At 51.8% G+C, this 26,619-nt stretch overlaps 1 protein-coding gene across 8 annotated transcripts in view; it reads right to left on the reverse strand.

Annotated features, from left to right (window-relative positions):
• Positions 1 to 3,218: 3,218 nt before the first annotated feature.
• PIP5K1C (phosphatidylinositol-4-phosphate 5-kinase type 1 gamma) overlaps positions 3,219 to 26,619 on the reverse strand; it is a 51,127-nt gene continuing 27,726 nt past the window's right edge. The window contains exons 3-20 of one of the 8 annotated variants that reach the window (XM_054049846.1): positions 25,804 to 25,890; positions 25,326 to 25,456; positions 24,588 to 24,705; positions 21,842 to 21,994; positions 18,445 to 18,744; positions 17,766 to 17,971; positions 16,546 to 16,629; positions 15,387 to 15,435; positions 13,980 to 14,064; positions 13,479 to 13,640; positions 13,290 to 13,319; positions 12,388 to 12,526; positions 12,066 to 12,098; positions 9,552 to 9,656; positions 9,142 to 9,274; positions 7,366 to 7,440; positions 5,006 to 5,089; positions 3,219 to 4,618 (exon numbers count right to left, since the gene is read on the reverse strand). In XM_054049846.1, coding sequence (XP_053905821.1) covers positions 4,616 to 4,618; positions 5,006 to 5,089; positions 7,366 to 7,440; positions 9,142 to 9,274; positions 9,552 to 9,656; positions 12,066 to 12,098; positions 12,388 to 12,526; positions 13,290 to 13,319; positions 13,479 to 13,640; positions 13,980 to 14,064; positions 15,387 to 15,435; positions 16,546 to 16,629; positions 17,766 to 17,971; positions 18,445 to 18,744; positions 21,842 to 21,994; positions 24,588 to 24,705; positions 25,326 to 25,456; positions 25,804 to 25,890 — 1,977 coding nt within the window. In that variant the 3' untranslated portion in view covers positions 3,219 to 4,615. The other 7 variants (XM_054049847.1, XM_054049848.1, XM_054049849.1 and 4 more) reach the window with 7 other exon arrangements.

Consider the following 26,619-nt stretch of genomic DNA (forward strand, 5'->3'; position numbering starts at 1 on the left):
TGGGCGGGGCCTGACGGGAGCGGGTCTGGGGTGAACGGAGCCTGCAGGGGCGGGGCCTGGCGGATGCCGAGGAAAAGAGCCCCGCGATGGGCGTACCCTGAGGGCTATGGGCGTGGTGCCGTCTGGTGGTGGGCGGGGCCTTGGCGCAGTGGGCGGGGCTTGGCGCTACGGGCATTGCCCAGTGAGTGAGCGTGGCCTGGGCGGAGGGCGTGGTCAGATACATGGACAGATCTTGGTGCTGTGGGCGTGGCCTGGAGACATGGGCGTGGCTCAGATGAATGGGCGGGGTGTTACGACGTGTGCGTCGTTTGGATGAATGGGCACGGGTTGGTGCCGTGGACGTGGCTCGGATGAGCGGGTGGGCCCGGGCCAGTGAGCGTGGCCTGGGCGAGTGGGCGGAACTTGGGGCTATGGGCATTGTCTGGATGACTGGTGATGTGGGCGTGGCCAGATCACCGGGCGGGACTTACAGCTGTAGGCGTGGCCTAGGCGAGTAGGGATGGCTCATATGAATGGGCGTGACCAGATCAATGGGCGTGGCTCGAAAGAATGGGCGTGTCCTGTCACGGAGGCCCCGCCCCACACCTCCTTTTGGCCCCAAAGCGTCCCTGGGCGCGATCGCAGCAGAGAGGAGGCAGAGGTGGGTGGCATGAGCTCAGCACAGACCAGGGCTGCTTTATGACAGAGCCGAGGACAGACAGCCAGACATGTTCCCGGGACCCCGAGAGCACTGACAGCAGAGCCCCAAGTCCCGCTGCCCCACGCGCACCCTGGAGCCCCCAGAGCAGAGCTCAGAGAGCAGAGCCCCCCACCTGCGCACACCGGGACCCCCAGACACACCACAGGGCGGGGACGGGCTGGGATCTGGGGTGCCCAGCCAGCACCTTCGCCTCGGCCTCTTCATAAGGAACCAGCTGGGAAGTGGCAGCGGGGCAATGGAGCCCTCGCCAGCCCTGTCCCACACCTACGAGCACTCAAGTTTCCCTAAAAACTTCCCAGCACCCGACTTCGGCCCATGCAGTGGAGCCACATGCCGCAGGGGCAGCCACAGCCAGAGGCTGTGTCCCTCGCACAAGCACCCCATGCCCTGGCTCTGCCCTGCGCCTTGGCTCCGCACCTGCCCGGGAGCTGGAGGGCGAGCGGAGATGCCAGTGGCCTCTTGCCAAGCCCTTCCTGGTGACAGCAGCCACCCAGCGCTGGGCCAGGGCCAGAGGTGTGAGCAGCCTCAGCACTGGGCCACATTCAGAGCCAAGGTGGGGATGGAGGACAGCGGTGACACAGCTATGTGGGAACCTGCTATCGCGCAGGGCTGCTCTGCTCACACCTCAGAGGAGCAAAAGAAACACGGTGCCTCCTTTTAAGGATGGCAAGAGCTGGGGTTACAGCAGTGAGAGCACCTGGGGCACTGGAGAAAGCCCTGACAGAGGATGTCCAGGAAACACGTACCGAATGAGCTAGGACAGTGAGGTGAGTGTTCTCTTCCCCCAGAAAAGGGCTCTTTCCTGTGGCAAGTCCTGCCCTCCTCTGACCCTGCATCCTCCAAAAGCACTGGCAGCCCTTGGGATATGTTCCAGCGCTCCCCGCTGTGCCCACGCTGCAGCACAGGGCAGAGAGGGGGGACAAGAGCAAACTCTAACTCCAAGGTCCTCCTGGCCTCCCTGGGAGCAAAGGCTGAGCACTTCTGCAGCTCAGACCTCACCAGGCAGCAGGCGACACAGCAGCAAGTGTGTGGGAGCAAGCCTGGGAAGGGGCAGCTTCTATTTCAGATCAGCACTGCCCTAAACGAAGGCTCCTCCTGCCCCCTCACACTGACATAGGTTGCTCTAAGCCCTTTACCCATCCTCTTGCACATCAACCCTCTGTGTCCTGACCTGCTTGCTCTGAAAGGTTCAGTGTTATGGAACTGCACAAAGATTGTCTCAAGAAGCCCAAACACTTAAGGAAAGATGAATAGAATGAACATGTTGCAAAACGTCTGGGTTTGCCCACGTCTCCTGGGACCAAGTGCAGCTCCAGCTCGCAAGGTTCACTCCCTAGGATACTCTGTGAATGTGGGGCTTGGATGCTCACTGCACAGAGGCCAAGCAGCTTTAGAAACCCTCAAAATCAGGGGAAGAAAAAGGTCTCCCTCAGTGATGCCTAAATCATCTTCACAAGATGCCTGAATGTCCCAATGAGGCTGAACCCACCAGCCAAGGTGGAACCAGGGCAGCTGAGCCCCCGCTGAGACAGCCCGAGCTGAGCCCAACAGCCTGGGATCCTCCCAGAGCTGCATTCCTCCAGTGCAGCACCAAAGGGCAACATGTGAAGACGCAGAAGGGGATGTGGCTCCCTCTGATCTCTTCTTCTAAAGGAAAAAAACAGGCTGAATTTATGGCAGTCGGCAGCCTCTCGCCTCCAGCCTAGAGGCAGGTTTGGCTGTGGGTATTGCACTGCTCCTGTCTCTCCTCTGCCAACTACACAGTCCCTTCTGTGCTGCCCACGCAGCCCGCGAGCCAGGTAGGACTGGCAGACGGGGGGAATCAGAGCCGCTCCCCACCCTGTGCTGGGGCTCCCCTGAAGCGAGACTGCTGGTTGGGTGAAGCAATGACTGAAAGGGGAGGGTTTCTTGAAAGACTTTTGGTTATTTGGTAAATACATGGACACATCCCAACGGCAGCAACTTGTCAGATCCCCATCCCGTTCTCTTGGGGGCAGCTCACCCTACAGCCCTCAGCAGGCAAGGGGGGAAGTCTGGGCCCCGCACTTCTGGGCAAGAAAAAAGTCAATTCATCAAGAACTTCACCAAGCGCAGCACATTGCAGAGGGGAAGAGCTTCCCATCAGCCCAGTTACCTTCTGGGACCTGAATTCACCCACCCTGAGTGCCACTGTGAAGACAGACTGGGGGGACTGAGCCCCAAGAGAAGGGTCCTCCCACTCCTCTACAAGGGATCCCAAGGACAGTCTGAATTGTAATGAGAATAAAGAAATTCTCATCCTCTTTCTCGAACGAGGCTCATAAAGCACATGGGTAAGACCTGGTTCCTTCTGGTCTAAAGGTTTTCCTTTCTTCTCTTTGGAAGATGAGGATGGGATTGCTAGAGTTCAAGAAAATGCTATGGCATGTGTCCTGCCGACAGCGGGCTGAGTGTAGCTCAAACACTAATCCGTGACACCAAATCCTCTCACCTAATGCCTGCAGCCCTCAAAAAGCGAACTCAAAGACACCCAAAGCAGTGATTTCCAACAGCAGACGTTACCACAGGAGACATCGCAGTCACCCAGCATTTTGTCCAACAGAGTCCATGAACACACCACCGCCCGGCGTAGTTGGGAGCAAGTGCCAGGCTTCCGTGTTGGCCTCCAGTGTGTGCAGACGTGCGCATGCCTCCCCGACCGCCCTGAGGCACAGGAGGATACGTGTGAACCCCATGTTCGTGACCCCCAAGGACTGGGCGGTCAGATGCACCCATGAGCATGCGAGGTGCTAAGTGGCTTCAGTAGGTTGCGGTGTCTGGAGGAGCCACATCTGGGCCTGGGCAGAGCAGGGAACTCGTGGCGTGGCTGGTCCCTGGAGGTGCCCAGTTCTCATCTGTCCATGCCCACAGCAGGCGGCAGTGCGGCAGCCAGTAAAAGATGAAGCGTGGACTCCAAGCACGGAGTGATAGGGTGACGCAGCAGAGCAGCACGTGGTGAAGGCAGAACCCATCACAACGTCGGGAGGAGGGCTGAGGTGACCACGTCACCATTGCCAGGAATCATTTGCTTCCCCCGCACAGTGTTACAGATCAAGAGAAGTCACTAGCGAGTTTGGAATCCAACTAAATTGGCATGGCTACTTTGGACTACTGTGACATGGGAGCAATTCTAGTCAATGGCCTTGAATACACTGCATTTACATAGCACCTTTCATCCCAGGGTTTAAGTGCTTTAACAGAAGTGGGTTCTGCACACCCATCAGCACAGGGGAAAACCGAGGCACAGAGTGGTTATGTGACTTGCCTTAGGTCACGCAGCAAAACAGTGGCAGAGTCTGGACAGCCTTAAACCTCCCGACTCCATCAGCTGGTTAGACCATGCTGCTGCCTCGAGTGAAGCCACTCCGCTCCCTGCCCTCCCCAGCAACGTGCTCTTACCAATTCTCCAGTGAGGGCTCACGCTCCTTTCTGATGCACAAATATATGACCAAAAAAAAAAAAAAAAGAAAAGTGCAGTAAACTAAATGTTTAAAAAAGCACATTTGTGCTGTCTCTGTGCAAAGATAAAAGAAATAAATACATGAGTAAAAAATTAAAAAGGTTCACAGTATCACACATGGACAGGTAGCTACGGTAGTGCATGTCTGGAAAACACTGTGTTACTACCCAGGATTCTCTACACCCAGCTGGATGTCTCCTTTGGGAGCTGCAGGCGAGTGGGTGGGTTCTTTGCTGCCCACATCTGGGAGAAGTAGAAATACATGGTTATAGTTTTGCTCCGTTCTGAAATGCAGTGCCCAGGATCCTGCAGTGCAGCAATACTGGTGTCAGCAAGCTCTTCCCCATCCCACTGGAATGGCTGCATCAACAAAGAGGGAACACATCGACCTGCAGAGGGAATTGCTGCTCTCTGGGGCTTCTGTGTCTGCATAGAGATTACTGCAAGAGACAAAGAAAAGAGTCAAGACCCAAGCACCCGCCCTGCGTTCAGCCAACTCCCCAGAATCCAAACCAGTGTGCAGAGAAGGTTTTGCATCCTAGAGTAGTGACAACACCACTGGAGAACTTCAGCTCCCCAAAGCTTTCACTGCACCCAATGATTTGGAACAAGGCATAACGCTTGCTGAGCAGACTGGGTCTCTGCTGGTGCAGATCTTGCCTGCTGCCACAGAGCTGCTCCGAGATGCAGCGGGGCTCTGCCGCAGCTGTGCAAGAGCCCCGCGCTGTGCAGAGGCCACAGCGGCTCCCTCTGCAAGCTGACTTTACGGAGGGAACGCAACGACCTTGACCCACCAGGCCCCCAGCACACGTTTCTTGTACACTTACTGTATCACTCTCCTCATCGGAGACAGAGTGGAGCTGAGCGCTATAGTGGAGCGGGGAGTAAACCCAACTCCTCTCGTCTGTCGGCTGCCAGAGTGGCCAGAGACGGCGGGGAGAATGCAAGGAGAGCAGCAGCAGAGCAGGGAGCAAAGGAGAGAAGAGTAAAAAATAAAAGGAGAAAATAAAAAGAGTAGGAAACAATAACAGTAAGAACAGCTGTCCACCTGGAGGGAAAGAACCGAACTCAGTGCCAGCTCTCAGCAGAGGAGCCTTCCTCATCCTCAGTACATACCTGCTCCCTACAAGCCGGGACCCTGGACCCTGCTCCAGCTGCAGTGGGGATGGCACAACCTCTCCTATTGCAGGGACAGACTTCTAGAGCTTTTGAGATGCCAGGGAACCCTCAGCTCCCTGCCAGAGTATCACCCCGGCTCCAGAGAAACCAAGAGACTTGGGAAGTGACTCACCTGAGGGCAGTGACAGAGCTCTTGGCTCCTGCAACCCACTCCCAGCTCTCAACCTCCTGATTCCAGAGCCCTGTCCGTGCTACAAGCTGGGGTCCCTGGTGTCCAGGAGGGCTTTTACACAGTGACACCTGGTCTGATTTGCTGTGCCTTCCCCCTTCCCTGCAGGCTAAGCAAGGCAGCTGATGGGTGGGTGGGACCATGGTGGATGGTGGCCACAGAAAGGAAACCATCACTGAGAGCTTTGGAGACAGTGGGGTGATGGGAACACGTATGACAAAGGAGGCAAAACACAACTGGATCTTGGACAGAATGAAAGGGAAGGGGTACGTGTGTCGCGGGAGCCAGTTGTCACAGCACTGGACGCTGGTGTGACAAACCATGCTTCTGCTGCTCATACAGCACACAGAAACCCAGGCAAGGCTGGTGTCTGCTTCCAGTGCTCCCTGGGGGACCCACTTCCACTGCAAACAGGCTCTTCTGGCTCCAGAGGTGCTCCCAGAGAGAGAGAGAGAGAGCCATCCCCTCCGACTCAGACTGGGGTTTGCAAAGGAATAGAAATGGAACTGGGTACTGGGGGCATCCCAGCCTAGGAACCAAGTGTCACGGTCTACAATGTACAAGGAACTATAAGAAGCCAGAGGAGCTTTGAAGCACTGGGCTCTGCATGCTGAATCACATCAATAATTGCAGCTGCATTAGCAGAGATGGCTGGGAAGATGGAGGGAAGAGAAACCCTTGCCGGGAGCTTCTTACAGGGCACTGCTAGAGATGCAGGAAAGCTCAACGCTGCATAAAGCCTGCCCCACATCCTGTTTTTCATCCATCCTGACTGAACCACATGCTCCAGCCAGACTCTTTCAGACCCTTTTAGGAGCTCAGATGCTTGTGGGAGCTGCTGGGCTGCAAACCAAGAAGGGAGATAAAGGAGCATCCGGTGCTTGTATTAACCCTCCCTGTGCTGGGGCAGCTGAACCCAGCTGAGAGGGCAGGCAGAGCTGCCAGGAGGGCTTGTTTGTTTGACCATGTAGGTGCAGCACTTTCCTCATGCCATCAGCATACTCCTGCTTCCCCATGTGCCCTGCCTGATGCCCTCTCCAGTGCTCCCCTGCCTGGTACCAAAAAGGCAGAGGTTGGGAGGAGCACACTATACAAATGTTTGTGCTGAGGCTCTAACAGCACTGCCATTACCTCCAAGAATAAAGCTTTCCCAAAGCCTCAGAAGGGAAATAATAAAAAAGCTCGAGCAGCCTGAGCTCTGGATTCAGCCCCTAAATGCTCAACTGTCTCCCCACATCTTTTGAGAAGGAAAAGAAAACCCTCACTGCCTATGGAAACTCTGCAGTGAGGAGGGAGCACGTCGGTGACGTTGAGAAGGGCTGGAGAGCAGAAACCATCCCTAACCCAGCAGCAACTCCTAACTCATTTGGCTTTACGAGCTGCTCACCATCCCAGCCACCAGAAAGATAGCCAGCCACAAGCCTAGAAGGTTCTGTTTGCAACTGGAGTTTAAGCAGCTTCAAAACATCTTAATGGTCTCTTGGGAACCCCATCTGGCTTCCCAGGCCAAGGGCACCAGCCTAACGGTCACCTCCGAAGGCTCAGAGGCCTCAGGCCAGGGCTAGTGCTTGCAGGTTTGCCCAAGGGCTGGGCAATGCTGCAGCTCCACGCAGGACCTGTGTCCCCAGCGTGCAGAGAAGCAGGGCAGAGCACGTGCTCCTGCGAGGTCCTACAGGGAGATCCCATGCGTGCAATTTCCATGTGCTTCCCGGGTTCCTGCAAGGCTGGTTCCTAACAGCCACACAACACAGAGCCATAGTACCCAAGGGGAACGGAGTGGTGGCCCCAGTGTTTCAAAGCTGCAGCTCTGCTCCCCTACATGCTAGCACGGTCACTTACAATCCCAGAGGAAAGCGAGGTGGTTCGGAGTCTGCGCTGGCGGGGCGAGTAAATCCAGTACCTCCCATCTGTGAACTGGATGGCCCCGGGGCAAGTGAAGTGAGAAAGGAAACAGAGGAAAAAATAAAGGATGATGTGAAGGAGAGTATGAAAGAGAAAGCAAAAAACCAAGGGGTTGGGCAACTCCAGGCCTGAACAGATAAGCGGGCAGGAATGCCGTGCGTGGCAAAAGCAGCACCCATGGCCTGCTACAATCTCTGCACTTTTATCCCTCTGTGGGTGAATGGGAGGATAAAGTGCTTGGAGACTTCCCAAGATCAGATCACAGTCCCCAGGGACTTGACAAATTATCCTCTGCAGGCAGCATCCAACTGTCGCCCTTGGCGTGCTCCTGCAAGCGAGCAGCTGTGGGTCAAGCCCACTCTGGTGCAGCCTCACCTGAGCTCCAGCTCACGTGTTTTTTCCAAGGAGAGTGCCTGTGGGAACCCAAGTCAGCTTTTCCCTTCATCCCAGCAGAGACAAACACTCCACAGCACACGACACACATTTAATGCAAAACCCAAGGACTCAGATGAAGTTTGAAATGCTGATGAGCAGTCAGTCACGCTTTGTGAGCACACACTGCACACAGATGGTTTCCTCTGGATAGAGAGTTGCCCCTCAAGCTGAGGGCAGGCCACGTGCCCAGGGACAGGGAAGAAGAGGAGCTGACCCTCGCTAGAAGACACTCGCCCGTGGAGCGGGCTGTAATCTGCAGGCAGCTTGCACACAGCTGCCATCCACAGGCGAAGAAAGAACAGCCAGCGTTAGAGGGAGCTGTTTGTGTTTTGAATGGCATGCATCAAAACCCAAACAGATATGCTTTGAAAATGGAACTGATTCCTTCCACAGCTCCCATGAGTCTTAGAATTACTTGGCAAGGAGTGAGCAGCTGTGCAGAGTCACGCAAGCACAGAGAAAGGCAAACGTTGCCATTTTTAGGTTAGCCTGAAGGAGCTCATCACAAGGGCTTATCTCATCTCCATCACTGTAGAACCAACAGCAATGAGCTGGAGCAGGGAGGAGCTGAGCACCTCTTTTAACGAGAAGGTTCCAGTGCCCAGGCATGTGGAAGCTTTCCAGGGTCAGCTCTGCTCTGGGAACACCCAGGGCAGGGACATCTTGCTGAAAACTCTGCTCTGGTCTGCAGAAGCTGCTCAGATATTGAGAGCTGACTGAGGAACACAGCGCCAGGCTCCACCGCACTCTGCTGCCAACCGCAACCACCTCACTTACTCCCTCGTCTCAGCACTAGATTTCCACTGCATCAACTAACACATCTGCCTGCAGGAAAAGGAAAAGCTAGAGTTCACCAGAGCCCGAGGTCAGCCCTACCTCCCTTCTGGCTCTAGACCACTGCGGCACGTTTGTATTTGAGAAAGCAGCCGGGCTCTCTGGCTGAGGAAGGAAGAACCTTGGTTGCACCTACATTCACCTTGGCTTCTCCCAGGAGCGAACACATTGGGGCCTAGATAAGCCCTTAAGGATTTGTGCTCGGAAGCAGAGCAGCACACCCACAGCTACATCCACAGTAGCAGTGCCACCCATTTGAGCCCTGCTCGATGCTGCTTTGAGCTCCAAGGCTTAATCCAGTTCTCTGCATCCAAAAACCCATCCAGTCTTAAGAAGGAAGACAGGGGGCAGACGCTGCCCTGGCCCCAGAAATCTAGGCCGGTACAGCCTCACCCAGCCTTTCCCATCACACCCCTAGCAGGCCAGGCGGAGAAGGGATCTTACAAAGTATATGTCTGTGACTGGCACGTCATCTTCATCTGAGGCCTGGCTGGCTGGTTCCGAGGCCTGGCTGGCTGTCTCCACCTCGATTGTAGCTGTGGACGTTACAATGGCACAGGCTGAAGAAGCTGCCTCTCTGGAGGGGGAAGAAATGACAAAGCGTAGTCACTGTGATCGGAAAAGGAGCAAGCAAGGCTGATTTATTACAGAGAAGCTGAAGGTGCTCAGCTGTTGCACCCAGAAAGATCAGATCAAGTCAGAAATAACAGCGCTCCACTTCAAGGAGCCATCCAGGGGAGCAACTGTCCCTCCAGGAAAGCTGGCACCCTACAAAGTCTCCAGCATAAGTTGCCACAGACCAAATGACACCGGGTAGGGATCTGCAAAGCTGCCCAGCACTCTGTAACACTCACTCTTTGTCTTCTTCTTCAGGAGCTACGATCTCAACATCACACTTGGGCTCCAACTCGACACTGATCTGCTGAAGCTCCTCCTCAACCCGCGCCTCCTCGTGTGACCTGGAAATCGAAGAGAGACACGTCCAAAGGCTCAGTTGGGCACTAGTTATGCACAGTCCTCAATTCTAGGTCAGCCTGAACCTGTCCTGAGTCAGCCCAGCCTCTCACACTGCAGCCTCCCACTGGAGCGAGCTGTGCTGCTCTGCCCCAGCCCTCGTGACACCGAGCTCCTGGCACAGACAGAGCTGTTGATTTCAGCTCAGGTGGAGCCATCAGACCTCCCAGGACTGAGAATTTGGATAACCAAAACTCTCAGGCAAAAGAGTCAGTCATGTCAGATCGCAGTGCTTAAGACTAAGGAGGTGGGAAAAGAGGAGAAGAGGAAAGGAATTAATTAGCCAGTGCTGCAGGAAAGATGGGCAGTGTCAAAGGGAGCAGGACAGGAAAGAGGAGAACTGGCCTCTGGGTAAAACCTGCATCCATAGGGAGCTCTGGGTAAAACCTGCATCTATAAGCTGCACAAGAGCCAAAGCTTCTGACCTCTTCTGAGACTCCCAATGCATTGAAGCTGTTCAAGCATGCTCCAGGGTTCACACTGGATTTATCAGCACGCTCAGGATCTGTTTTTGACAGTCTTCAATTTAATACCTTGTGCAATCAAAGTAATTGCTTGTGCCAGTGGGGCTGGCTCCATCGTTCTCATGGGAAGGAGGGGTAGGTGCTTGCCAAGCCAATGACACAGTCTTGGGGAACGGGTGAGCTCCGGGTTTCCCGGCAGTGCTGTCCTGCTCAGCGCTGCCCCTGGCCCAGAGCCAGAGCCAGCAGGCGGCACTCCTGCCCAGCCCAGTGCCAGGCATCTCGCTCCTATCCTCCTCGCAGAGGTGGGTCTCAGAAAGCCAGAGGGAATCCCGCCGCAGATAAGAATAATGAGAGGTGTGACACATTCCTGAGCAAACTGGCTAAGGTCTTTTTCATTTCATCTCAGGAATACAAATTCACACTTCAATAACTTTGTTCTTGCTCTGGCCTTCACCAGGGGTCACAGAACACTCCACAAACACCCAAGTCCCTGCTTCCCTGGAAAGGACAAGCGGAGGCACGAGCACCAGGAATGGAAAACCAGGCAAAAACCAGCACAGACAGCCACGCTTGGGTGGGACGTTTGCAGTCGTGGCAAATCTGTGACAGGCAGATCCCCTTCGGACCAAGACACTGAAGTCCCTATATAGTCCAGGGACAGTCTTTCCATTCACCTGACCTTCTCCTGGCTCAGCAGTGCCATCCTGCAGCAGCTCCCTCCATCAGGGACCTGGGGAGCTGGGAGTAGCACTAGTGAGTTTTGCCAGAGAGGTCCCACCACTGATGCCTGCCCTTGGAGTCTCCCATTTTCCGCAGTTTCAGGCAATGCATTCTACAGGAGGTGAGGTGCTTCACAGATTCTGGACACTGCAGATCAACAGCAAGCAGATCAATCTCACCCTCCAGTGACAGGAATTTATCAATTCAGTGACATCCAGAGGGATTTTCATTAAGAAAGACCATGGGAAGGTTTTTTTTCAGTGTCTGCGGTCTGAAGCTCAGTGAGTCACTAAAAGGTAGGAACAAGATGGTGCAAACCCTCATCTTCCAAAAGTTCTTGCCTTCCTCTGAAGCACCAAACACTGCAGGGAGAGAGGACATCAGCCTGTCCAGCAGCTCCGCGGGCTATGGCACAGCCCAACACTGAGTCTCTGATTTGCATTTCAGAGTCTGCGCCTACACTGCTTACAAGATGTCCTGGAAAGCCAGGGCAGGGTCAGCAACGAAGGCAGCGGCCTCGTGCAGATCCCGCTGACGCAGGCAATGGGGTCATTTTCACCAGTGCAAAAACATACAAGATAAAACATACCCGACACAAGGCTCTAAATCCAGACATCCCTATGCAGCAAGGCATTCTTGTCCTACCTTGCCCTTGGCTCTGAGCCACCTATCACCAAAGGAGGGGAAAAACCCTCAAAGTGCCTGAATTACTGAAAATAGTGGATGCTGCTTCTCTGGGGACTAAGGGTGCTCACGAAATCGAAGTCCTCTACCATATTCCCACCCACCGCACCTCGGCGGTGGGCAGACGGACAGAGGAAAGTTCCTGCTGTTAAGGTTCGCTTACCCAGAGAAGGATCTGGATTCTGGTGCTGGTTGGGTGGGTAAATTTGGACAACTCAGTTGTCCCCTTTCCCATCAAGTAACAGGGGTAAGATGTCAGGGTAAGATGTCAGATTCCTTGCAAGGCACTGAGAGATCTGCTTGTAAGGAAAATTCTGTGTAAGAAACAGGGATCACTCAATTGGAGAAAGAACCTCATGCTCCTGCACAGGACCACACTAAAATCTTAGACTGGCAAAATTCACATTCAGTGCTCCAAGAGACTTTGCAAAAGGACAACCATGAGGTCTCTGTGCAGTCGCACAACAGCTAAGACCCATTTCTCACCTGCCATCCTGCCCTGAGGAGTGTGTGCGCCTCCTGCAGAAAGAAACCAGAAAAGCAGAGCTTGAGGAGCATTTAAGACAGAAATCCTACACTGCCCCCAAATCTAACACCCCACCCCATGAGGGAGATGTTCTACTTAACAGCTGACACTTCTCCCAGCAATAATTAATCCCATCAAAGCTGTGTCTGCTTGCTCCCAGGAGAGATTTAATTAAAATCGGTCATTAGCATTCCAGAGCGTAAGGCAGCCTGGATCGGCGGCACGAAGAGGAACGGCAGCCACTTCACTCCAGTGGGAGCAGGGGATGAGTGTTGTCCTCACCTGTACCTGGGCTGCTCAGAGGTCTCCGAAGGGGATCGCTCGGGAACAGAGAGAGACGTTGAAGACAGTGTCGTGGCTATGGAGGCCGTGGTAGCTTCTTCAAAGGAAGGAGGTGTGCAGGGTAGCAGGTCTGGCCTGCCTGCTGGCCCAGAGTGGAGGGCAGGAGGGATGCAGGAAGAAAGAGATGAGTAAGTCAAACAGCAACACCTTCCCTACACCAGCCTTGTGTGAGGCTGTCCCACCACCAACCTGCACACCCTCACCGGGACCCATCACTTAAAACCACAAACAGGCCAGAAGTTCAGCTGGGTTCATGAATGCAACAGCTTCTCCCAAGGAATCCTCTAGGGAGAGCCAGGAAGCACCATTTTCAGCACGACAGACAGAGGCTACAGGAAATGTAACGCCAATGGAGACATCTCACTGGTACCCAAAGCTGGATTAAAAGCTTGGATCACCAGAGATCAATATCCAAGTGAATTAAGAGATGAATCGAGTGTTCACTGCTTTGCATGGGTATAACACCTATGCACTTGAGGAGCCTGTACTTCACGCCTCATCTCTAAATACAGCCCAGATGGAAGTGGCAAAAAGGCAGCAGAAAACCAAGCCATTCACCATTTTTTCAGTGGCAAGATCTTGCCCCTTAACAAATGCCCAAACACCATCATTAGAGTCCTGCAGTTCCTAGTCCCCCTCTTTTTTAAAGGGAGGTGGAAAAATCAACTTTATTATCACTTTTGGGCTATGAAGGCCGCTGCCAGTTGGCAGTAGCCACATAGTGACCTTTTTTACTGCAGAACCACACAGTGATGCAAAGGGGTTTGGTCTTCTTTGATGTAGAGATGTTGCTCCCCCCATCAAACAACTGCTGATGTTGTCACAAAACAATATACTCTTACCTTCTCCCCTGTCCTGATTAAGTTTAGCACCTGCAAAGCACAGCAAGACATGCAATGAAGAGCTACCCATCAAGGAAGATGTGTTTGGTGCACAGCGGGGAACTTGACGAGAACAGGGGAGGATCCTAAGGAACTGCTAGGAAAGAAAGGGCGATCACACAGCCATCAGCCACCAAACGAGACCATCACCTTCGTCGTCAAGTGTGGGGTAGCTCCTGGCTGCACGAAGGTCATACTGCGTTTCATCCTTTTCGGAGGAAAGCTGGCTGGCTGAAAACGCGGCTGTCGGACCAGCCATCTTGACAGCCAGCAAGGCACTGCGCCCTTTCTTTGAGGGAGACGACTTCAGAGCTGGGGGACAAGATGGAAGAGACTCCTGTCACACCATAGGCACTTTCCCTTCACAGGGGGAGGTCCCTGCCCTGAGACACAGCACACGCACAGGGACACCCCCAGGCTCTGCAAGTGCCATCTCCAAAGAACTGAGCCTGGCTTAGGCTGCAGGGATTGCTCCTAGGTGGGAGCTGAGCAGCTCAAAGCACACCGTGATGACCACAGGGCTCTGCTCTTCCCCTGCTTTCCTCCATGTTACAGTGGAAAAGCCTGCTCAGACTCTGGCCTGGCAGCTCTGCACATGGACTGGAGCAGCAGGACTATGATAAGGCTTCCCTCACAGCTTGAGGTACTTACAGGAATTCTTTCGAAACACCGTGTTGGTCATGAATTTGAAGAATCTCTCTGCGTAAAAGCTGGGTCTGTGCACTGACACCGTGTCCTACAAAGGGAAGAAGCGATTGCTTCATTTTAAAATTCTCTCTCAAGGTAGAATTTCTGTAGCAACTAATGCAGTCTTTTTTCATTCCAACATTTAGCACCACTGGAGCCTTAAAATGGAAGGGCTTAACAGAAATGATCTGATTAATGCTATAAATAAGCCCAAAGCATCGTCTTTGATTTGATTGCATTTGATTATATTCTTGCTGTAAGTTTATAATGGATTTTCGTGATTTTATTCCTTTGTAGACTTCCTGGATTTTTCAAATATTGGCCTGATTACACACACGAAACTTCTGGCTTTGCCACTTGATGTTCAAGGCACAGCTGGACCCTCTGCACACAACATGGGCACCACAATTCAGCCAAGGGTCTCCATATATTTCAAATCATAGAATCATGGTATGGTTTAGGTTGGGAGGAACCTCAAAGCCCATCCAGTTCCACACCCTGCCATGGGCAGGGACACCTCCCACTGAATCAGGTAGCTTAAAAACCCCATCCAACCTGGCCTTGAACACCTCCAGGGATGGGGCAGCCACCACTGCTCCGGGCAACTTGGACCAAGGCCTCTCCGCCTTCATTATGAGGAATTTCTTCCTAATGTCTAAGATAAGTCTTCCCCCTTCCAATTTAAACCCATCCCTCCTTGTCCTGTCACTCCAGGCCCTTGTAAAAAGTGCCTCCCCAGTTTTTCTGGAGCGCCTTTAAGTACTGGAAGCTGTTCTAAGGTGTCCCCAGAGCCTTCTCCTCTCCAGGCTGAACAACCCAAACTCTCTCAGCCTGTCCTCATGGCAGAGGTGCTCCAGCCCTCAGACCATCTCTGTGGTCTCCTCTGGACCCGTTAAACAGTTTCACATCCTTTTTATGTTGAGGATTCCAGAACTGCACACAGGACTTTCCAAAACCGAGCAGAGGAGGTCTCACCAAAACCAAGCAGAGGAGGAGAAACACCTGCACTTTTTGTTTAGAATAGTAAAACTGAAGCTGTCTCTACATACCCGACACGTACCCGAATGCCTGTGTGTATGGCTCCTGGTACCATGGGAAGGAGGGAAACAACAGATGGAACAGGGGAGGAGAGCCAGTAGCAAAGCACTAAGCATGCGAGGAGGTGAATGAGCAAGGAAACCTGATTGTGAATAAGTGGCCCTGCACCGCTGTGGAGGCACAAGAGGCAAGAACTATTCCTTTCATCAGCTTCAATGTGCCAGTTCAGGCACTATAAATAGCAAGGTAATCAGCAGCAACTAGCATAAACACAGCCAAGGAAGGTGATCCTGCCAAGGCCTGGGCAATTCCTGCCTTTGCAGAGGCACTCACCCCATCATGGACAAGGGCCTTCCAGGTATGTTCGAGCTTCTTGATGAACCTAATTCCAGGTAAGAAGCAGAGAGAAAAAGAAAGTCGGATTCAAGCACGTACTTTATGTCTAACCCACCTTTCAGACACCACACAGGAGAGCTCGCTGAGCTGCTAATGATCCCTCCTCGAGCCACACAGTAGCTTTCCTTCAGCCAAGAGAGGTTGGCTGACCACACTGGTGTCTCTGCAGTCATGTCAGGACTCCCTGGGAACCCCACAGCGAAGGAGGATGCGATGGAAGAGGGGCAGACAATCCCTGGAGATGCGCTGCCCATCCTAGACACAGAGTCAGGAAACCTCTTTACGAGCAACTCATTAGTTCTTAGAAAGATGGCTCCGTGTCACCAAGGATGGGATAAAAATCCACAGCCACCAGCATGCATCACCAGACAGCGTTAGGCGGCCTTCTTACTTGTTATCAAACTCCCCAGGAGAAGAAAATCTTCCTGCTTTCATTCAGTATTAAAAGAGATGCCACAGAATCAAAAAGTTGTTTGGTTGGGAAAAAACCTGTGAGATCTAGAACAAGCACTAAAGTACAAGTCCACTACTAAAGCAGATCCCTGAGCACCTCATCTGTTCTGTCCATCTTTTAAATCCCTCCAGGGATGGGGACTCCACCACCTCCCTGGGCAGCTGTTCCAGTGTTTGACAACCCTTTCGGTGAAGAAATTTTTCCTAATGTCCAATCTAAACCTCACCTGGTACAATTTGAGGCCATTCCCTCTCGTCCCATCATTTCTTACCTGGGGGATGAGACCAACACCCACCTCACCACAACACCCTTTCAGGCACTTGTAGACAGTGATGGGGTCTCCCCTCAGTCTCCTCTCCTCCAGGATAAACAGCTCCAGCTCCCTCAGCTGCTCCTCAAAGGATTTGTTCTCCAGACCCTTCCCCAGCTCCGTTCTCCTTCTCTGGACACACTCCAGACCCACAATGTCCTTCTGGTAGCGAGGGGCCCAGAACTGAACCCAGGATTCAAGGTGCGGCTTCACTAATGCTGAGCACAGGGGCAGAATCACCTCCCTCGTCCTGCTGACCACGCCGTTTCTGATACAGGCCAAGATGCCATTGGCACCTCAATGAAAGGACAGACAGCTGCAGAGTTACCCACCTGTAGGACTGAAGGATATCTATTATTCCTACATGTAGCAAGAGACGCTCTCCTTTGCCGTTCACTGCTGGGATACCTCCCATCCTGCAGGTAAAACAAAAGCTCAGCGAGTGCAGCCTCCAGAAGAGCAGGTCTGACCCCCTGAGGCCTGGGGAAGGGTGGCAGTGCTGAGCAGAGGGCTGCGACGTGGCGCTCAGACAACATAAAACCTACAGTGTCACTTGGTGTCCAACCATGGGGAGTCACCTGCTGGCCCAGGGTGTTCCCGGGATTCTGTTTGCCTGGCTCACCAAATGCCAGCTATGCACACAGGACCACATGGCCACAGTTCTGCCAGGGCCAGGAAGCACCACATTGTTTTTTTTCTAAGCTACAGGACATTTTATTCTGGGGATCAGATTATTTATCAGGTCAGTGTGTGCGTCTGCCTCTCAGGGCAGCAAACCTTTAAGGAAGGCGTTTACAGCCCCATCCACACTGACTCAGTCCTGCCAAAGGTGCAGTGACCACTCACACTAGCACACAACATAATGTGCAGGTAGCAGGCAGGGCACTGCGAGGAATGGTGCTGCTTGAAAGAATGGAAACATTAAAGTGTTGTCCTGGCTCCACCGTGACTCATTCTCTACCAGGACTGGAGCAGCTGGTTTCAGAAACCAACAAAGAGCAAACTCCACGTTCATTAGCAAGCTCGGGCCCCAGAGCCTGAGCAACAGCCGCAAAAGCCACCTGCACACCCAGAGCCATTGATCGGGCACAGCACAGGACAAGTTTGGGGCAACCTCCAGCCCACAGCTCCACCAGTTACTCCAGCACTAGACTATACTGCTCTTTGTTAACTGCACTGGGATGGCCTCAGGGTACAGTCAGGGATTCCGAAGATGGAGAACAAAGCTCCTAGGGACAGGCTGATCCCTACTTCCACTGCAGTACCTGGATGCTGAGCTAGAACTGAGCTAGTTTCTCCTCCACGCCTGGATGTTTAGAGGCTGTTACAGGAGTTGACAGCCTTCGGACTGGCCTGAGAAGTGGTTGATGTGAGGCAGGAATCTTATAGAAACATTTCCCACCCCAGCTTCCCCCGTTCCTCCCACTCAGGCAGCAGTACCGTAACCCCCAGGAGAGATGCTTGCTCCAGCAGGGCCTCAGTTAGGAATTCTTTACTCCAACCTCCACCCCTGCCCCTCCCAGCAGTGCAAGAGAACCAGGTTTTCACCTACGTGTCATCTGTGTCTATGGACTCCCCTCGGGCAGCCCCACCCTGGATGGACTCCATGGCTGTAGAGTAAAGTGCCTTCTGCCCCATGGGACGCTTCTCATCCGACGTGCTGTGGGCTCCCTCGGACTGCCGCTCCCGTTCCTGCTGGTCTATGTTATGAACCCCAAGCAGGAGACTGTAGTCCATGATTTTAAAACTTTCCAGCACCTACAGGTTAGTATTGAGTTGAAGAACAAAGACAAAATATCAGGCCGGCAGCTCAAGTACAGCCCACCCAGATTCTCACTAACAATTCCTTTGCCAGAGCTTGAATATTTCTCAACCAACAGTCATCTCTGGACCTGATCACATAGTTTGTCCATTCTACAATCAACCCAGAGGGCTGAAGGCTTGCAAATACCACTGTTGTACCAGGTATTTGTATAGCAAAAACATCAGCCCAGATACAAGGTGAGCAGGCTGCCACAACTTGATGCACCAGGCAAAGGAAAGCAGCCTTAGTCCCCAGACACTGCCATGAGATCCAACTCTAATGCTCTGCTTTCAAGGAAAAGGGCAACAGAATGGATTTATCCTGCTTTGGAGTTAGCAGATTAGCAAGGTTCTGAATCATTTGCTCTTCCTCACACTTGAGAGCCCCAGATCTTCATTAACGCCCTCCTCCAGCTCCCTCCTCTTACCAGACAGTCTCGTTGCAACGTTTTCACCAATGCACTGAAAGTGTCTGCATCCAACATCAGGCCCTCAGGCATGTCCTGTATGAAGTCTAGATCCTTGTACGTAGGGCTGGATTTCTCTTTCTCTTTCTTAGATGCCCGGCGTTTGTAGGTTGAGCCTTTCAGGTCAAATTTCAGGTGCATTTTCACCACACGAGGCAGAATGTTGTTCATCACGACCACACGGATATTTTTCCCTCCCGATTGCACACAGTACAGTCCATAAAACTTGGGCAGCAGCGTCCGTGGGTTCTGGTTCAGGTTCTGCAGTACGGTTGGAAAAAAACATGAGGAACAGTCATTTCAGCACAAGACCCTTGCTGTGTTCGACACAACACATGCCAATAGATCTTGGAGGCGACGGACCAGGGTTTCTTCACCAAGAGTTTCTGAACTTTACACGTTTGACAACCCCTGCATTCCAGTGGCTTGATGACCTGAAAACACTACTATGCCTTGAATACAGGGAATGGGATGTACAGCACGCCCTGGGCAAACAACCAAGTCCAGAAATTCCCTGCTTTCCCCATCAAAAGCAGCTAAAATGGGAAAGCAAACTGGAAGAGAAACAAACACAATAAGTGGGAACTTCAAGTTTAAAAATAACACCTCTCTTCTTCTCTTCAGAAGTGTCAGAAATCAAGAGCCGTTCCCTGGCCCAGAATAAACCAGGGACATGGAGTTTTTTGGGAAAAAAAAAAAAAAACCGAACATAAATTTTCTCTTCCTTTTGCAGACAAGCTTTACAAGACCCAGTTGGCCTAAGAACATGGATATCCTGCTCTGCTGTCATGTCCTTTTTTTAGGCAGTAATATTATTAGGAATGACATGACAGGCGTGATTTGCATGTTCAGCTTTGGGAAAATTTGGGAAGGAAACAACATCTCTGCACGCTAGGACAGAAAGTTCAGCCCTGACAGGTTCTGACAGACAGCAGAACCATGGCTGGATTAACATTTCATGCCCCTCCTCACCTCACTGGGCACAAGGGAGAACCCTCTCTGAGCGTGCTCTTCAACACAATGCAGGCTAAAAGAAACAGAGGCAGACGAGACGGAACACAAGGAGCACTTGTCAGGCTATAAAGTAACTCAGGGTGAAACTACTCTGCATCCTGTCCACAGACTCCTTTCAGAGAATCATCAAATTGTTTGTTTGGAAAAGACCTTTGAGATTATAGAGTCCAACTGTACCCATCCACTACTAAACCAGATCTCTGAACACATCATCTGCCTGTCTTTTAAATCCCTCCAGGGATGAGGACTCAAACACTTCCCTGGGCAGCCTCAGCCTCTGCTCTGAACAACCCTTTTTGAGAAGTAGTTTTTGTTATATATCCACTCCAAGCCTCCCCGGGCGCAACTTGAGGCCATTTCTTCTTGTTCTATCACTTGTTACTTGGGAGAAGAGATCAACACCCACCTCACCATAACCTCCTTTCAGGCAATTGTAGACAGTGATGAGGTCTCCCCTCAGCCTCCTCTTCTCCAGCCTAAACAAACCCAGTCCCCTCAGCTGTCTTTCATAACCCCTGTTCTCCAGACCCTTCCCCAGCTCCGTTCCCATTCTCCAGACGCGCTCCAGCCCCTCAATGTCTTTCCTTTTACATTGTGTGGGCTTCCCAAGAACAGCAGAGAGGTTGCACGTCAGCACCACAGTAACCCACGAACACAGGAACGCTACAACAGGTCGCACATAACTCTGCCCCAGACAGGTAAGCTGTGTTTGATTCACTGCACTGATTACTAGGCCAGGACAACAGTGCAACTCCACACCCATCCACTCCCTCTACCTGATTTACTACTTATATTAGGCAACAGGTAACACTTTCCAAGAAAGCTCCTGTCCAAGAATCATAGAATAGTCTGGGCTGGAAGGGACCTTAAAGATCACCCAGTTCCAACCTCCCTGCGATGGATCCACTGGCTCAGGCTGCCCAAGGCCCATCCAACCTGGCCTTGAACACCTCCAGGGATGGGGCAGCCACAGCTTCCCTGGGCATCCTGGGCCAGTGTCTCACCACTCTCATGGGGAAGAAATTCTTCCTAATGTCCAGTCTAAATCTGCCCCTCTCCAGTTTGTACCCGTTCCCCCTCGTACTGTCACCACAAACCTTTATGAACAGCCCCTCTCCAGCTTTCCTGTAGCCCCTTTCAGGTACTGGAAGGTTGCTCTATGATCTCCTCTTCTAAACCTTCTCTTCTCCAGGCTGAACAAGCCCAACTCTCTCAGCCTGTCCTCGTATGGAAGGTGCTCCAGCCCTTTGATCATCTTTGTAGCCTCCTCTGGACCCGTTCCAAGAGCTCCATATCCTTCTTATGTTGAGGATTCCAGAACTGGACACAGTACTCCAGGTGAGGTCTCACAAGAGAGGAATAGAGGGGCAAAATCACCTCCCTCAACCTGCTGGCCACGCTGCCTCTCTGTTATGTACAGATACCCCACACCCTGTCCCTGTTTGGCAAATTTTCCCCAGTAAATATTGAACAAGTATTTTCCTGAAAGCTGTCTGATCACATGAATCCAACCCACCGCAACAGGCACGTGGATGGGGCAGCGTTAACACTGCCTGCCATCACCTTCTCCTCAGCATCTCGACAATAAACAGATCCCTGGGTAGTTCTAACAGAAATTCTGTGCCCTCATCTATAGAGCTGGACCCTTCCTCACTGTTAGGCAGGGAGATAGGCTAAGAGAATTGGGGTTGTCCAGCCTGGAGAAGAGATTCATTCCATGATTCTATGATGCTATGGTTTACGACTCGCACCACACGCCAGCCCTCTGGGTTTGGTATCTCCTTGCTCGCCACGAGACTTGGGTACCAACTACCTGCAGCAGACTGGATGTGCAGAGCTGGCTGACACCAGTCTGTAGCTCAGTACTGCAGCCAGCGGCAGCCGGAATAACCAGCAACTGCCTTCGGAGTAACTCTGTTAAACAGCAGACGCGGGAGATACCCAGGGACAGCAGTGGTTTTCCCACAAACCCAAGGCAGTTGCGTTATTGCAATCAACAGCTAGCCTCAAAGGCAGGCCAGGCAGATGCATCGTCCTGAGAGAAGAACAAATTAGTGCTGGAAAAATGACATCCAGAAACACACACTGGGAAACCATTTTCAGGCCAGAACACTTCTACAAGCCATGGCACAATTATCTGCCTCAAGTTTACCCACAGAGCTGGCACATAACGGGCAGGATGTGGGCTCTGGGACTGGCTTTGTGACACACAGTTAGGTTGTCCCGTACACGGTGGGCAGGCCAGGAGAAACCCAGGTGGAGGGGACGCCCTGAGCAAAGCTCTGGACAGAAAAGCTGCCAGGACAAACCCTGGTTGGGTCCAAGGCACTGGGCGATAACGCACCATGTAGTAGCCAGGAAGGAGCTTCTGTAGGAATTCAGCCTCCTTGTGCATCACGGTTTTTATGATGAATTCATCGTCGCTGGTGACATAGAAGAGAGAGCCGCTGGCACCAGGGTTTGACAGCTCTATCAGAGGTTCGTTACACAATGAATACTAGGGAGGAAAAGAAAAAAAAAAAAAAAGATGATTACTCATTGCACATCAAGTTCTATGCCTCTGAGGACCTTCCCCAGCTTGCTGTCTCCCTGCGAGATGAAGGGGTTGCAAAGCTTAGGTCAGAACTATCTGCATTATGGGTTGGGTCTAAGCAGTAAAGCTCATGGACAATTTACAATTAGAGGCTGAAATTACAGTTCAGAGCATCCCAGCTGCTCAGAATCAAGCTAATAATCTGCTTTCAGTTACATCCAAGCTTCATAATGACATCTTATTCTTTCCCACTGTGTGTGTATCACATTTAGGCTTCTTTCAGCACATTACTGTGAGTGCAGACTGGAAGATGGGATTTAAGGGACAGGACAGTCTGCTCAAGGTACCACCCATCACCGCACCAGATGGAACGCAGCACCCTGGCTGTTCTCAGAGCCACCTCTGGCCTCATGCTCCCCCTTACAGAGGGTTTTTACAGCCACACCTCACCATCCCCTACCCTGCCAGAAACACGAGAAGCGTCACTCCAGGTGTCCAATAAAGAGGAATGGGCTCAGTGCTGCGCAAGCACAGCACGAGGCCCTGCACGAGGACTGAGCTGGGAGGACATTTCCAGACATCAGCAGGCAAAAAGCAGGTCCCCAGATGAGGACATGCCTAGCAGCAGGGAACAAACAAAGAGCAAGCACGCACGTGCCCTTTGCAAGCGTGGAACCTACTCCAGGATAACTGCATGGGTGAGCTCAGGGCAGCATCACTCAGAGCCACCTCAGCGAGAGGTAAGGTGGGAAGGGGGAGGTAGGGTCGGTGAGGGACAATCAGAGCAATAAATCGAATGTACATCATTACATACTGAAAATAGCTTTCAGCACTGTACAGATTAATGATCCAAAACTTGATCAAGTTAATTATCTCATGCATAATTAAAGGCATTTGCTGCTGTGGCAGGCAAGAAAGAATCGGGGAAGCAGAAACAACAAATCAGAGCCGTAACCTTTGCAATTGAGGCAGGCTTTTTGCCTTACCCAAGTTATGAGCCACTCATCAAATCAGGCAGCATCACCTCGGATGGCCCAGACAGGGACCACAGCCACTGTCAAACCCTGCAAAGGCTCAGACTTGTTCCTGCTCACAGGAGGAATGGCAGCTGGACACCGATCTACAGCCAAAGGAAAGGGCTCTTAGAGGTGGAGGGCACGTGCCCATTTGGATGTGTTCCCTTCCCTGGTTCAACAAGCATACTTTCATAAAGAGCACATGTGGCAAGGGGAAAAATTCAGCCCCAGTGTACTCCAAGCCCAAACAGTCTGTACTACGGGTATTTCAAACCCAGCCTTTCCAGCTCTGAGGAGCTTTCCAAGCACAAGAACAAGTTGTGTTTTATTCTGTCTTTGTAAGACGATTAAAATAACTACACTCACACAGCTCTCAAGTGAGTATACAAGGAAGAATTCTGATCTTTGTGCTCTTAGTCTCAGGGGACATTACAGGGTTGCACCCAGCAGAACAAGCTCCTTTCGCTTGTAAACACAGTAAGTTATTGTCACAAGCAACGGAGAGGGAACCCCATTGCACAGCTTACACAGAACACGCTGTATGCAGATCAGTTCCTTTCACTACAGTGGAAGCAGGCAGCTACTTCTTAGCAAATGAAGTCTTGGACTGAATGGTGCTGGTCATGCTGTGGCTGTCACTGAATTGCCTCCAAAACTGAACAGAGACCCTAAATCCACAGCCTGTTCCCAATCCTTGCTGGGATCAGAATAGTTCATAGAATCATGGAACGGTTTGGGTTGGAAGGAACCTTAAAGCCCATCCCAGTTCCATACCCTGCCATGGGCAGGGACACCTCCCACTGAATCAGGTAGCTTAAAAACCCCATCCAACCTGGCCTTGAACACCTCCAGGGATGGGGCAGCCACCACTGCTCCGGGCAACTTGGACCAGGGCCTCTCCGCCTTCATTATGAGGAATTTCTTCCTAATGTCTAAGATAAGTCTTCCCCCTTCCAATTTAAACCCATCCCTCCTTGTCCTGTCACTCCAGGCCCTTGTAAAAAGTCCCTCCCCAGTTTTTCTGGAGCGCCTTTAAGTACTGGAAGCTGTTCTAAGGTCTCCCCGGAGCCTTCTCTTCAGGCTGAACAACTCAAACTCTCTCAGCCTGTCCTCACGGCAGAGATGCTCCAGCCCTCAGACCATCTCCGTGGTCTCCATCACCCTCACAGCAAAACATTCCTCCCTAAGGTCTCATCTCAATCGCCCCTCTTTCAGCTGAAAAACATCCCCCCTCGTCCTATCCCTGCCCTCCCTGATCAAGAGCCCCTCCACAGCTTTCCTGGAGCCCCTTTCAGTACTGGAAGCTGCTCTTAAGGTCTCCTTGGAGCCCTCTCTTCTCCAGGCTGGACAACCCCACCTCTCTCTCAGCCTATCCTTGTATGGCAGGTGCTCCAGCCATTGGATCATCTCCATTCCTCAATTCTTTTCTGTCCCTTTTTGACAAGAATTGCTGACAGCCTTGATTTAGGGGCAATTGCCTTGTGTTACTCTGGCCTATCTCGATAAAGGAGAGACAAAGAAATAAAAAAATACATCTGTACCAAGTAATCATCCGGACGAATCCCAAAGAGTTCTCGGAAATACCGAAAAGCCACTGGTGCGTAGGTCTTGAACCTGAAGTCAGCGTAGTGGTGAGCCGGGGTGAGATTACTGCCTTCGCTGCACAGAACAGATGTGACATCAGCAGGGCCTTGGTATGACCCTTAACCAGATACGTACAGCCACATCAAGGCTACTGTACACTTGGATGAACTGAACCTTGCAAAAAGACACATTAGGAACAACAACAACAACAGAGATATCTTCCTTCTGTAGCAGGAGAACAGGAAAGCAGGTTTAAAATTATCTGCCAAAATCTATTTCCAAAGAGCACAATGAACAACAACTTGCCAAGCCAAATGTATTTACACAGAGAATAGAAATTTGATGAGCTTTGTTTATTCACAAATTATTCGAGCTACCAGAATGAGTTTCTTTCATCTTTCATGGTATAATTTTGTGGAATAAATTTGAGATGGACAGGTAGAAAAAGAAGCAGGCAGAAGGGCTCACAAACTCAAGTGCACAGTACTGCATCTCACACTGCACTCCCTTGCAAGCCAGTATGCTGCAGAATCTAACGCTTCCCACTGTGATCTTTGGATGGAATGGATGGAATGGACTTAAAACATTCAGGGCATTTAACTCTGATGTGAAGACAGATGGAAGCTCTCTTGAAAGATCAGTGAGAGGAAAAGGAATAACTCAACCGTTTGTTTTGTTTCCCCTATCTCCTTTACCTTGGGAAAAAAATGCTCTCCACGACGTAGAAGTCCTGCATCAGGACATCTCTCTCTGGCTTGGAGCTCAGATTGCCAACCGTATATCCAATCCCTAGCTGGATGGCCCCCTTCAGAGTGGATGAAGTGGTCTGGCAGAAAGAAAAGAGCTGTCAGCGAGCACTTCCCAGCAGCTTACCATGATAACATCGCCTATATTACAACACAGTCAATGTCTATGGCTTCTGTAGGGTCACCTCAGCCCCCTGTGGAGGAGATGGATTAAGGCATCCAGAAGGTTTGCCATTTGCAAGATTATACAGTACAAGGGTGCTGCATAAAATCTAAACCAGATTGGCAGCTATGAACACAGTGAGCCAGGAGAGCTTGGCTGTGCTGCTGCTGACCCCCGGCCCCAGTCCCTCAGCCCACCGCTCACGGCCACCAGCCCCTCAGCCCACCACCCATAGCCGCCAGCCCCTGCTCCACAAACCCAGACCTTTTTGTAGGTGGTTTCACCAGAAGCATCCACGCCTCGATGGCCGATTTTCTTTCCTTGGCCAGGCTGTCCTGGAAGCGATGGTCCCTGCAAGGAGAGAGCACGGCTAAAGCCCAGAGCAGCAGCTGACCTGGCTGACAAGAACAGAGCAGACAGAGGGGTCGCTTTCCACTACCAGAGAATATCTGCAGAGTGCAACCAGTTTAACAGACCTGCAAGCCTTGACCAACGCCGACTGAATTATACACCCACCCCTCCAGACAAGGAGAGTTAGAATACCCAAACTCTTCATCTGTCACCCTCAACATCAACCAGGCACGGTCCTTGAAAATGCTGCGGTCAGGAAAGATCCGTTTGCCACGATCCCGCAGCAGCTGCTTGACTGAGGTTTCTCATTGATATAAAATAGTGCTGTATTAAATCAAACAGTGAGAGAAGTTTATCATTAAAAACCCCGTGTCCTCAGGTGTCAACACTGGTACTTTGCGCTTAACTGGAGAAACAAGGGACAGGGAACAGGGATGGGACAGGGAACAGGGACAGCACAGCCCCACTCCTGCACTCATGTGGAGATAATCCATTTAAGCAAGTCCATTTGTTTACAATTCAAAGAACGAGCTCACGCAGGTGAACAGCAATAACAGCTCTTCCTGAGGTTTCAGAAAGATTTTACAGGAATGCTACAGGACTGCCAGCACTTCAGAATAAGTGCAAACTCACTCCCATTCCATTTCCTCCTCCTCTACCTCTGAGTCTACCTGCGCCTCTTCTTGCTCATCCAGGAGAGAGAGCATTGCCTCTGCACCCTCAAACAAG

This window comes from Cuculus canorus, chromosome 27 (genome assembly GCF_017976375.1).
Source record: "Cuculus canorus isolate bCucCan1 chromosome 27, bCucCan1.pri, whole genome shotgun sequence".
NCBI lineage: Eukaryota > Metazoa > Chordata > Aves > Cuculiformes > Cuculidae > Cuculus > Cuculus canorus.